The 13,321-nt window shown below is 39.4% G+C and overlaps 2 protein-coding genes across 2 annotated transcripts; one reads left to right on the top strand and one right to left on the bottom strand.

The window, feature by feature from the left end:
- Positions 1-2,025: 2,025 nt before the first annotated feature.
- On the top strand, positions 2,026-7,760 carry LOC116254611 (O-fucosyltransferase 19). The gene is made up of 8 exons (XM_031630097.2): positions 2,026-2,571; positions 5,004-5,076; positions 5,151-5,221; positions 5,310-5,398; positions 6,045-6,177; positions 6,259-6,491; positions 6,575-7,051; positions 7,147-7,760. The coding sequence occupies exons 1-8, from the start codon at positions 2,167-2,169 to the stop codon at positions 7,379-7,381; spliced, it is 1,716 nt and encodes a 571-aa protein (XP_031485957.1). The 5' UTR covers positions 2,026-2,166; the 3' UTR covers positions 7,382-7,760.
- A 383-nt stretch (positions 7,761-8,143) lies between these two features.
- LOC116253847 (fructokinase-like 1, chloroplastic) lies at positions 8,144-10,358 on the bottom strand. The gene is made up of 2 exons (XM_031628810.2): positions 9,053-10,358; positions 8,144-8,947 (listed from the first exon to the last, which is right to left on the bottom strand). Exons 1-2 carry the CDS (start codon positions 10,172-10,174, stop codon positions 8,255-8,257), a joined length of 1,815 nt encoding a protein of 604 aa, XP_031484670.1. The 5' UTR covers positions 10,175-10,358; the 3' UTR covers positions 8,144-8,254.
- Positions 10,359-13,321: the final 2,963 nt, after the last annotated feature.

Below are 13,321 nucleotides of genomic sequence, written 5' to 3'. Positions count from 1 at the left end.
CGACCTCTTAATTATGTTGAATTCTAGTCTTTGGAGAAAACACATAATTAATAATTAATGCGTGTTGAATCACCTGATGTAACCCAATACGTAAAATGATTCAAACCATACGTCGTTTTTTTTTTTTTTTTTTGCCAGAATATCAAATATCAAATATCAAATGAAAATGTTGGTAACACTTTATATGAACTACCAATCAAGTTAACTGAGCACTGATAAATTAGTTCACATGGTTTTCGCATTTACTCACTCTTATATATTTCATTAATTTCTTATTTAATTTTATTATTTAAATGGACTAAAAAATACATAAATAAAATCCGTTAGTCATACTTGGTCGGAGATAACCAGTTAGGGAATATATTTGAGTATTTAAAACCCTTAATTTCGGGGCTAATTAACACAAAGATTGCCCAAAAGCAAGCCAATGTCCTTCAACACAAAGATTGCCCAAAAGCAAAAAAGTCTTACATCATATATTTTAAACTAAATATATAATGATTCCATGAATTGAACGACTCGATCCGTTCTCTTTTCTGATATAAGTAAGGGCTCCGGAACAAACACTAGCGTGAGAACATAAAAGCTTTAAAAAAGAAAAATCAGATTCATAGGGGAGGAATGGGACCCATCTTCCTTCTCCACAGAGTAAGAGATGATACCAGTAGAGAGAGAAAGAAGAGAGAGAGAGAGAGCTTTTCCTTTCCTTTTTGTCATCTCTCTCTTCATGTAATGGCAGAAACCAATGAGGAGCAAAGAATCCAAATAGTGATAATCAAGGAACAAAGGGAGGCGGAATATGCAGAAAATTAGAAGCAAATGAATTTTTAAATATCGACTTTGCTTAATTGTTTAAAAAAGAATATAAAACTTGTTTGAGTTCTTACATATAGCATGTAAGATTGTAGAGGTTGCTTTTAGGAGGGGACATTTGTTGACTTTAGATATGAGATCCGAGGTGATTAAATCTAAAGATTTAAGGTCAGACCCCTTCCATCAGACCCCGAAAGCCGAGTATTTTGCTACATGTAGAAGATTTCAAATCCAATTTCGAATCCCCATTCTTACATTGTTATAAGTTATGGGGTTTGATCATCTATATAGATTGCACATAAACCGGACTTTAGTTAGACATTTAATGAAATCTGAGGCTATCAATCACACCCAAGAATCTAGAGTTTAGTTGGCAAATTTAAGAAAAGAGTGTAATATATATCATAAAGTTTATATATATATATATATATATATATATATATATATATGTGCCTTGCAAGTTTGGATTTATTCAATGTTAGAGAATTTAATTAATGGTCAGCTCTAATTTAGTAGCTGAAGATTCCAGTGCAAATTCTATTGGGTTTTGGTTATATCCGTTAAGAAATTACGTCAGACGGTAAAAAAATTGCAGATGTTATTTTGTTTTATTGTACTATTTACGAAATTAAAGCAAAATAAGATTTTTTTTTTAACTTAAATAGGCTTAAGATGTGGGAGCAACTAATTTATGTATATATTAGTTGCTCTTAAATTGATGTGAAATGTAATATGGAGTGTGTTTTTAAAAAGTTTATTTTAAAAGAATGTATTTTTTGAAAGCATTTGAGGAGAATAAGGACGTACAAAGTGAAAATTTTTCACAAGTAAACGAGGTACTCAAGAGAATAAAGGCAATAAATATATGACATTAAAATGCGATTAATTAATTAAAAGAACAAATTGATAAGCGAAGATAAAGTTAATGGAGAAAGAAAGTTACTAAAATACCCTTACCGAGAAGTACTACCCAAAGTCCCAATGTAGTTGTCTCTTCAATCAACTAATCCTACCCGTTCATGTGGCATTTGATCATAAATAAGGACTCATTCTCAGCCGTTGATTAAAACTAAAAAATTTGAGAAAATATAAAAAGAAAAGTTCTATAACTTCTTCAAGATGCTCCGGATCTCAGTGGATCTCTTCTCCTTAACCTCTCTCTCTCTCAATTTTCTCTCTCTTCCTACACACTCTCTCTCTAGATTTTTTTTTTTTTGTTGCCGTTCTGCTTTCTCTTAAATACCGTAGCAAAGAGAAACTGCCAACGAGTCCAGTCGTCCTTCACCGTGTATTCGTCGGTTATCCCGGCCAGTTGGCGAACGGTGGCGGCCAAGCATCTGAGCAGGCGGGGAAATGGTGGGCAGCACCGCGGTGAGCCCGAAACTCATCGGACCGACGGCGAGGAGGAGGCACTCCGACCCCATCGACGGGGACAGGCAAGCTTTCTACGTCGACGGTGACGGCGAGCGCCATCTCCTGCTCCCTCGCGCCGTCCGTCGAGCATTCTCGACGAGACACGCTGCGGGGAAGGCCATCATCGCCTTAGCGATGCTTCTCGCTGTTACATGCTTCTTCAGGATCGCGTCCGTCATCCCCCGCGACCTCGACGTCAGGATGCGCGGCCGCAGAGATGCCGGCGTCGCCCGCATGATGGTGCACACGGTCGCCGGCGGCGGTGATGCCTTGAACGCGCAGAGCGCTCTCGCCGAGAACGAGCACCCACTGTCAAGGCGGCGTACCAGGAGCGAAGAATTAATGGTATCTCTCTCTCTCTGTCTCTCTCCTTCAATTTCATGGTTTTCGAGTTCTTCTCATGACGTCAACCGTGCGATATCCGGATATCGCACAGCCTTTTCTCTTCTAGTTTTTCCAAAATTCGGTTTTCGAAGGATAAGTTCGAACTCTTCTCTAGGATTGATTTTGTGAAAACGCGTGATTTCCGACGTTGTTATCGATCGATTCTAGTGTTCACTAGATATCTGGTTTTCCGTTCCTCGTCTCTCGGTGGGTCGGTTTTCTCTCTCGTGTGCAGTTTCAAAGTGGCGCCGCAGAACTCGGATTTCTGGTTTTTCCGATTCTTTGAATATCGGACTGAGGACTCGGATTCCCTTAGCTCGGTTGGCTGCCATCACTGAACGCGGTAGGATCGTAGTCGAGTCGCACTTTTCGTTTGACTTTCGTCTTCGTTCCAGTCGACGCGGCTTTCTACAGTTTCGATTTGGAGACTGAGAAGAAAAATCGTGATTTCGGTAGCCACCAAACGCGGCCTGGTACTGGTAGGCCACCCATAGGAATGTGCCATGAATTTTCGTTAGGATGAGTTCCAAGAGTGGCTTGGACCTAAACTCTGGCTCATGGTTTGGCGGCCAGGTCAACACTAGTTATTTAATTGTTCTACTCAAACCCAAAGCCCAAGTAGTCAGTGTGAAAGCCAGAAATCTCACCCTGCTTGGGCACCTTTTAGTGATATCAAGTCAGCAAAGGGAATACGCGACTGATTATATATATATATATATATATATATATATATACCTTTGACTGATATATTGATATCAAGTCAGGGAATACACAAGTGATTATATATATATAAAAACTGAAATCATTCAGTCTTAAATCCTCTAGTCATCTTGAGCTCTCTGTCCAATCACATTGCATCGGACATATGTAATTAAAGACACTGTTTGATACAATTGCATCGGATAGTATGTTGTGAACGATTGGAGGAATTTTCCATTTACATCTAGATGGAGAAATCTATAAATCCTCTATGTATGCAGAGGTGAAACTGTTTTTCTCTTTTTTTTTACTTTTTTTCTCTCTTTTTCTCTTGTTTGTTCTTTTTTATTTTTTATATTTTTCAAAACCACCATCCCTACCCCAAAATTAGGAAATAGTAGGAAGGAGGAGACTTGAAAAATCAGTCTTTATGCATTTAACTCATTTTTCATATATATATATATGTGTGTGTGTGTGTTTGTTAAAGTAGGACTGTAGGACCAGTTTATGTATTGAAGGCCCCATACTAAGCACTGACACGAGGAGGGAAAGGGGATTCTCCTCCCTCCTTTCACCTATATGAAGAGGAAGCATAACATAGGGATAGATTAGGTCTAGTGGGAACACTAGCTACGTGACTAGTGGGGTTAGAATTAGTTGAACCTTTTGGTCATCTGTTTGGATTTTGAGGAGCCACATTCAACTTCACAAAGTGCTGAGAAATTTTGAGGGTCAGGATCCATATGTAGCTCCACCACTCACCATAATCACAAACATTGTCTCTTGTTGGGGCCTTGTCATTTAGTGATTGGCCAGTGGAAAAAGTAGATTGAATGTGCTTACCCAACTCCCAAATCAGTCTCCGTTCTCCTCTCTTTCTTTTACAACTTAAGGAAGCAATAGGTTGAGTGCCTCTGTAACGCCCTCGTGTTCTGCTTTAGAACTTTGCGCCATGATCATTGGACCACTGTGACATTCCAACATGCTTTTTTTGCATATTTTCTAGGGGAAACAGTGAGAGTCTATAAGTTCTAGACTCTTTAAAGGCTCATTTCACCATCAAGAGAATCGGCTTAGTTTTATGCAGTATCAAGTGTATTTGAAATGTACAAGCCCTCAATATTTGGTACTAGAAATGATGATACCATTATCAGAGTCTTACACCTTTGAACTGTTTTCTTCTTAAACCATATAACTGGGGACCTTGTGGGGTTCAATTTCAAGGGCCAAGGGGCCTTCTTTTATGAGGTGTGACCTAACCATTCAGCTAGATAAGGCCATCAACCCTAACAGCTGCTAGACTTTAATCATTTATAAGGTACTCACCACATGGGATGAACACCATGTGACCCATTGGGTGGTGTGGGCTCACCCTTCTTGGGACTCATGGTGTTCCTTGGAAGGCAAGCATTTTCTAAGTGAATGAGATCGATCGTGGAATCTGCTTGCCCCCAAGGATGCTTGGTCTGCTCCATACTAAATAAGCTCAATTAAGTTGACTGAGACACTGCTGGAAAAGTGACAGTGATTCAGCAACGAGGAAAGCATCTGTTACATGATTATAGTTAGAATGCATCGGATAGGTGAAACACCCTAGTGAAAAGAATTCAATCATGCTGTTGACAAGCGAAAGTGTATTTTAAGCTTCAAGTACAGAATGGCTTGAATTCTAAACTTTGTTGTAATGTGAACAGGTTCCTGATATTTGGTCAAAGCCAAAGAGTGACGGCTATTATCAGTGCATTACGAGGCCGAAGAATCGTATAAGTATGCAATGTTTATATTGGCAGTAAACTTTGTATGTGCCAGCCCCAATTTTCTCATCTGTTGTCATCTTGCAGGAACAGGATCAGGCACAAATGGTTACATTCTGGTTCATGCAAACGGTGGACTCAACCAAATGAGAACAGGGGTACGCACCCAATTTCTTGTTGGTATGGATCTGCTGTGAGAAAACGTGTAAACAGAATGCTGACCTTTTATATGAATTTTCACTGCAGATCTGTGACATGGTTGCGATTGCCAAAATCATGAATGCCACGCTTGTTCTTCCATATTTGGATCACGAATCCTTCTGGACGGATCCAAGGTAACTATACTGTGGGGTGCCCAAGTAAAAAATTATTGATATCTTCAGTATGAGCAAGCACAGGCTCGAGAATTGACTGTGATTCCCTGGGTACTTATGAGTTATGAGAAGGAAAGGTTGGGGATGGAAATGGTAGCAAAGATGATGAACCAATGCATTCAACTCATTGCGAACAGATTGTTTTGGTGGAATCATGAATACAAGAACACAAACCACATGATCAATCATTTTCTTTTTAAAATCATGTTCTTGGATGCTTTCTTTAAACAGGTGGATGATTCTATATTGTTCCCAAAAGATTTCAACTCGTCATGGAAGCTTCCAATAAGATGCGTCCAAATGAGAGAAATCATCCTGATTTCTTCCATATTCGTTTTTCTTGGGTCCCTCCAAGTTACTTCCATCAATACCTCCCCAATGTATCACCTCGCAAACAGATACTACATGGACTCACATGAAATCCAAAAATCCTGTAATCAAGGGTGAGACAAATTACCGAGTAGATGTAATCCAGGAACAAAATGTCCTTCAATATCACGACTCCCAAGTTTGTTTCAAGCATAGTCATTATTCTTCGAGTTTCTAAACATGATTATGTATGTGGGACATTGATCACAAACGTATTAACTTTGAAGTTTTTCTACAGTGAATTTTCAGACATATTTGATGCGAAGCACTTCATAGATGTTCTAAAAGATGACATCGAGATACTGGAGAGTTTACCACGAGAGCTTGAGAAGGTGAAGCCACATACAAAAGCACCTATTTCATGGTCAAAGGTGAGTTGTTGACATAAACCTTTATTAAGGAATAGACTTCAGTTTCAGTTTAACTCATGAATAGCTTGCTTTTGCTGGCAGGCTAGCTATTACAGAGGGGAGATGTTATCACTGTTGAAAAAGCACAAAGTTATAAAGTTCACCCACACGGACTCTCGGCTAGCGAATAATGGTCTTGCTGGTTCCATTCAAAAGCTCAGATGTCGCACAAATTACAAAGCACTTCAATTCAAGCCTGAAATAGAACAGCTGGGACAGAAACTTCTGGCTAGATTGAGAAACGGTGGCAAACCCTATATTGCTCTGCACTTAAGGTAAAGTAACATGCATTTACATGAGGTTGTACATTGAAACAGATCATAGCAAATACTCAAAGGCCTTTTAACATCTGTGGCAGATACGAAAAGGACATGTTAGCATTTACTGGATGCAGTCACAACCTCACAAATGAAGAAGCAAAGGAGCTGCAGGATATGAGGTACAGAGTAAGGCATTGGAAGGAGAAAGAGATTAACAGTCAAGAGAGGAGAATTCAAGGAGGGTGCCCTTTGGCTCCAAGAGAAACTGCACTTTTCTTGAAGGCACTGGGTTACCCTTCCACAACAACTATCTACATTGTTGCTGGGGAGATATATGGTAAACAAAGTATGGCTGCACTACAAAGTGAATATCCCAATGTATATACACACTCGACGCTAGCAACAGAAGAAGAATTGGAGCCTTTTAAACAATACCAGAATAGGCTTGCAGCACTGGACTACATTCTAGCATTGGAAAGCGATGTGTTCGTTTACACATACGATGGAAACATGGCCAAAGCTGTGCAGGGACACCGGATGTTCGAAGGTTTTCGGAAGACCATCAACCCCGATAGGTAAGGCTAGATAATCATGTTTTTATATACACGCATGAAACTTTTCAATAGGCCAAATATGAAAGAGAGTAACAAATTCCTTTCTCCTGAATCAGGCAGAAATTTGTGAAACTAATAGATCGGTATGACCACGGTGAGATATCATGGGAGAAATTTTCATCAAAAGTGAAGGAAATCCATGAAAATAGGCTTGGAGCACCTTATGCAAGGCAACCCAGCTCGTCCCCAAGGTTTGAGGAGAGCTTCTATGCTAACCCATACCCCGGTTGCATATGTGATGATAAGCCTCAGAGTAAGCCAGGAACAGGATCAGCATGGATAAGCAGATAGTTCTGCAGAGAAGTTTTGAAGCTTTATGTCAAGATCCTTGAAGCTACTTAGTTATGTAAAAAGATCGACAGGAAGATGCACAGGTTCACGGATAGTTAATGATATTATCCTGCGACATTCCCACGTCTGAGAAGTGTTATCCGCTGAGACACTGAAGACATCAAAGTTCAGACTCACTATCAGTATCAGTACAGTGAACCCAAAGTTGAGACAGAGAAGAAAAAGGAAGCAGTTTGCACATAAGTCTGCCCATCCTCCAATTTGTGGCCCCTGGAGGATGTTTTACATAAGCATGAGAATCTGTTTATGATCATCAATTCTTTCATTCTTTCTTTTAAAAAGGGATGTAGGGAAGGCATTCGTCAATAAAATAAGCACTCTAACCACTGCATTTTGTTATACCGCAGAAAAGAAGGAACAAAGGACTCTCTCTCTCTCTCTCTCTCTCTCTCTCTCCCCCACCCCCCTCCCAGTCCCTTCCAGAAATTCTTTATTTCTGCATCTCTTTTATATATCTGAAAATGTGGAATTTGCACCAGTTCTTTTTCTGATATCTTTAGAAAAATCTTGTGTAAGTGTTGTACCGACCACATTCATGCCTACAGTGCTGCACAGCTACCCGTACCTGTACATGCGCAACGTACTTCTCATTGTGTATTTGTATGGTGGATTCATTTGCGACCACTTAGAATAATGCGCCAGATTAAAGGTGGAACGAGTTTTGATGAACGCTAAAATTTTTAGCTTCTGCTTCTAAAGGGATTAGACAGAGAATCTATTTTTATTTCCAAGTATACAAAATTGTCAGGACCTCAAAATTTTTCAAGAGTTCAATTACAGGAAGATCCATCATGATGGGGATCAGGAATAATCTTACCACATGGAGGGTATGTATACCTGCTCTTTCAAATTCTGTGTAGCACTTTCAGTTGGAAACCCTCTTACTGCACCAATGGTCCATTGGGATATAATTCCTGCAGAAATTGCAAATCGAAGATCTCTCTCCAGCTTGTCTTGATCCTCATATACCTCTGGATGCTCTACTAGCTTTCTCATGATACCTGCAACAAGGGCATCTCCTGAACCAGTTCTATCACATGTAAACGGAGTAATGAGAACGTCTTCTGTACCGATCACTGTCCCCTCAAACTGTGGTGTATAGTAATGAATCCTAAATAGTCCATCTGTAATGAAAAGAATTTTTATATTATCGTGCCACAAAGGAGATATCTCTTCGCGTGTATAATGGTAATAATCTCTCCGCTTCTTTGTCTGGTCATAGCTTTCTGCATAATACTGAGGCCTATATTCCCTCTTCTTCTCATAATATTGCTCATCAAGCAAAAATTCCAACTCTTGTTTGGTTAGCTCAATGATGTTCGCTTGGTTCCATGCTTCCTTTATCACATCCCATGCCTCCTCACGGGATTTCCACAGAGGCAGTGGCATATTCGGATCAAAAAATATATATCCACCAAATTTTTTTGATAGCCTTATGGCTTTAAAAAGTGCAGCATGCATGGAGGGCGATGTGAGTACCTCAGAATTGAAATGGAAAATCTTGGCCTGTTGAAATTCATATAGACAAAAAGATCAGTATCAGCTCAAAGCAAGAGAGAAAAACCAACAAGAAGAAAACCATGGAAGAGGACATAGCAGCTACTGAATTACCTCTTTTAACACGGCCAGGTTCAATTCTGAGCTCTTAAGAGAATCTTCTGCACATTCTTTCACAGTCTTCATGCTCAGCTTGCCACCCTTGCAAACGATTTTCATATAAGACATTGCAGTCTTTGAAGAAGGATCGATCTTCACAGCCCGAGTCTGAACCTTCTCCGTGTTCATCTTGTAAACTAAATCGTTCCCGAATTCGTCGTTTCCGACCTTGCCCATGAAAGCCGCCCGCCCGCCAAGGCGCACATGGGCAATGGCGACGTTGGACGGCGGCCCTCCGGGGGCCCTCGAAAACTCTGGCGGGCTCCATTGGAGGCCTTTCCAGGTCGAATAGATATCCGGGTGCATCTGGCGGTCGGATACCCTGACAGACGGCACAAACTCTCGCTGAGCAGCACCGAAACAGCAAATTAATCCAGGCGATTCATATGGAAAATCCATCATGTCGTCGTAATCTTCCCCACCCTCGTCCTCTTCTTCTTCTTTGCTTCCTACCTTTTCCTTCTCTGCCAAATCAACCTCTTCCACTTTCTTACCGCTCTTCGTCTTTCTGGTAGAACTCTTCTTCCGGCCTCTGCTTGCCGGTTTCGCCAAATTGGTGTTAGTGTTCCCTGCATCGCCCGACGACCCCACCAGTTCCTCTCCTCGCGACTTCTTCGACGCCCTTCGTTTCGATTTCGCGGTTTCTTTGCTGTCGCCCGCCATGGCTTCTGGAGATTCCTCGGAACTGGAAGTCGTCTTCGACGCCCCGATTTTCTTGGCACCTCCTCGTTGCAGAGACACACTCAACGTACCAAATTCTCCCGAAATGCGTGACCTAAAAACTACGGTATTTTCCTCCAAGCGACCATAATGGGCAAAAACTTTCTCACTTCCACCCGATTGAAGAAGACCATGCGACGCCATCTTCTTCAGTTTTCCTGATGTTGGCACCAGGGAAACAACCCTTATCGAATAATCGAGAGCATGCCGTGGCCTCGGAGCCGGTACTTTTCGCAACGGTAGACGGCTAGAAGCAGGAAGCGCATTCAAAGGCCCTGCAGAGGGAGATTGCAGAGATGAACATGAAAATGGCAACGGTACCTGAGAAAATGAGGGAACAGGAACTGCAGACGCCATGGAACAACGATAAACTCAACTTCTCAACCACTCCTCCGCCATGACCACATACGCTAACTCTCTCCCTCTCCCAACCTGATCCGTCAGAATACGGAAGCTGCTTTCCTCTTACCTAGAATTGCGATTTCCCGCTCGGAAAAAAAATAAAATGTCGGATGCAAACGGGGGAAAAGCCTCTCGATAAACAAAGGGGAAACGGGAAGAAACCTCGCATATCCAAAGCCGTTTTTCCTGGATAAATGAGCAAGTGGATCGGATCTAGGATAACTGAGTGATCCAGTCCAGTGTAAGCCGCTGGACTTTCCGCATGGGAGAAGTTGCACTCTCAACGGTGGAAAATTGAGCATGAAGTATTTAGATTTGACAAAATGGTGTTTTCAGAGGTTTTTCAAAACATAAATACCAAACAAAAACTGGAGAAGTGAGGTCATGGAAAAAGTATCTGCTAAACAAAAATTGGAATGAGGCGGATAAAATCATTATATAGAAATCTAGAAAAATTTAATGGTGACTAATATAGAAATCATTATACTTTTTTTTTCAAATAAACGGTCTAGTTATGATTATATATATATATATATATATTTATTTATTTATTTATTTATATATATTGTTAGAATTATGGTCGGATCTCTCTCTATCTCTCATTCTCCTACCCTAGATCTCTATCGTTGTACATGATCCCTTTTTATTGTTGTATAATATCCCCACTGTTTGATAATAAAAGGCCAAGGGCCTAACCCTCAAGCACACATTTTGTAAGCGTGCCACTCAAACACACAAACAAAACTTCAAAATTTGATTAAAAAACCATATCATGATAAAACCTAATTCCTAGAAGGTGATCTCTTTTGATGGTGTCATCCAAATGCTACCTCGAAATTAGTACTATTTGTTAGGGCTGCACACGATTCGAGTCAAGCCCGAGCTTGGCCAGCTTAAGCTCAGCTCGACTAAAAAAAACTTAGCATGAGCTTGGCTCGAACTTGAGTCGAGCTCCTTATGGCAAGCTAGAGCTCGACTCACTCGACTCATTTAACTCATTTATCTCATTTAAGAGTTAACTCATGTAAGCATAATTAGTATAAGCGTGTCACTCGTTTAACTTATGTAACTTGTAAAACTTTGTTTTTACCGTAAAAGTTAAAACGAATCGGTTTTGACAATATTATATAGAGTACCAGTTTGCGAGTCGAAATCTTGAAACTCTAACTCGACTCGTTTATCGTTTCGAGTATCGTTGTAAGCTTGAACTCGACTCATTTATAAATGAGTCAAGCACTATACAAATTTTTTCGAGCGAGTTCGAGTCGAACCCAAGTTGGCTCAACTTGTTGTGCAGCCCTACTCTCGGCCTCCAGATCTATGTGTATTTTAAGAGGGCAAAATAATGTATATGTTGATTATATATTTAAACTCATGAAAATGATAATAGGTTGCTATGCACTTATTAGTAAACATGTTGTTGGATGACCATGAAGAGAATCCCGCTACTTGATGTGTTTGCATGGCATGCAACTAGGCATTGCTGCGTATTCGTTTGCAGCATAACACGCCAGGCATGGATTCAAACTAACAATCAATCCCACTAGATATTAATCCATTGACACCACTTAGGGTAAGGGGGGTGGATTGTAACGCTCCAAATGTTTAGTTCCACATTTAATTTAAGATTGTGATGAAATCTTCAAGAGTTTATAAAATGAAATATTAATGAGAAGGTTGTCTTAGTGCTTAGCCTTTTTGGGGTTAGAGCCGAAACTGCTAGGTAGTGGGTTAAGATCCGTCGAACCGAGGGTCCAAGTCCGAGAGTGGGTCGAGTTGTTATACTTTTAAATATTTAGTCATTCAGCAGACATTAAGTTTCAAATTTTCACATTAATTATGTTGTATATGCATGAAATATTTTATAAGGAAGATACAAAACAACTTTTGTTGTACATATATGGGCCATTTGATCGCCTTAAATTTAAGATGCGAGAGGCTGACTTGACTTACCATGTGCCTACTTTGCAATCTTTTGGATGTAATGTTCCGCATTATCTCTCTAAATTGTAAATATATATATGGATATGAAGGTGAATAAAAGTCTGACGTCATAAATTAATGGCACAAACGCTACAAAGCCTGTTAAGTTTCATCTATTTTCAAACAAATATTACGAGATCGACATTGAGAGTTATAATTTGTCTTGTCATGTTGGTTTTGGTTTTGCTAGTTAGGGGAGGATAAGAAAATTCTATTGATGTTCGTAAATTTAAGGCATAAGTATTACAAACCATGCAAAGATAATGTATTCTTCAAATAAAAGTTGTAAACTGTATGTTAAGAATTATAATTTGTCTTGTCATGTTGGATTTTGACTTCTAAACAAATTAATCGCTTCAAACGGTTTCTCCAGTGTTACAAATATATTTATTTTAAAAATTTAAAATCAATTTACTTTCATGGGCAACAGTAAAGATTTTTACAAACAAAAAAAAACAACGTTTTTAATATTTCACCAAGAATGATATCTTTTGGAATCTCTGGATACCATTAGACCATCCCTAGTCTATGATGAACACTTGGATCTGCTTATTCTTATTTTTTTCGCCTCTCTTATTCCATTTTCTTAGTTCTTAGTTTGGTTTTAAGTTTCCCCTTGTTGAATATGTGTAGACTCGTTTTTTTTTTTTTTTTTTGGGATTGGGAGGTCAGTTATGAGATAGAGAGAGATCAAAGATTCATTATGTATATAAGGAAATTGAGTTCCAATGCAGATGGAGGTGAATACTTCTTATATATTTGTTAACTATGCCTAAAATAAGTTGTTAACATGAAGTATCAACAAAGCACGCCTCTACCAAGCCAGCATGGTAATATAATAACTAAACTCATGCTTTTTCATATATATGATATCGACAAATAAATGATATAGCTGCATTGATTGACAATAGACATCCGAATGTAAGGCATATAACACGTTTTCTTATTAAGAACTAACCTTAAATTAATGCTGATCATTTTTATGTTAATTTCATGTTATCTAGATTATTATTTTTTACATTTAGCATTATTTTTATATATATTATTCACGTGACATTTTTTTGTCGTCATACTTATGCATCATCACACATTATGGTGCTGGCTGCGTGTTGTTTTTTA

Source organism: Nymphaea colorata, chromosome 5 (genome assembly GCF_008831285.2).
Source record: "Nymphaea colorata isolate Beijing-Zhang1983 chromosome 5, ASM883128v2, whole genome shotgun sequence".
NCBI lineage: Eukaryota > Viridiplantae > Streptophyta > Magnoliopsida > Nymphaeales > Nymphaeaceae > Nymphaea > Nymphaea colorata.
This window is presented reverse-complemented; position numbering and strand designations above follow the sequence as displayed.

Coding starts and splice junctions, on each gene's coding strand:
- LOC116254611 (XM_031630097.2), top strand. CDS start 2,167: ATGGTGGGCAGCACCGCGGTGAGCCCGAAACTCATCGGACCGACGGCG. Junction 5,399..6,044: donor TCCTTCTGGACGGATCCAAG/GTAACTATACTG, acceptor GTTTTTCTACAG/TGAATTTTCAGACATATTTG. Junction 7,052..7,146: donor AAGACCATCAACCCCGATAG/GTAAGGCTAGAT, acceptor CTCCTGAATCAG/GCAGAAATTTGTGAAACTAA.
- LOC116253847 (XM_031628810.2), bottom strand. CDS start 10,174: ATGGCGTCTGCAGTTCCTGTTCCCTCATTTTCTCAGGTACCGTTGCCA. Junction 8,948..9,052: donor ACCTGGCCGTGTTAAAAGAG/GTAATTCAGTAG, acceptor GAATTTCAACAG/GCCAAGATTTTCCATTTCAA.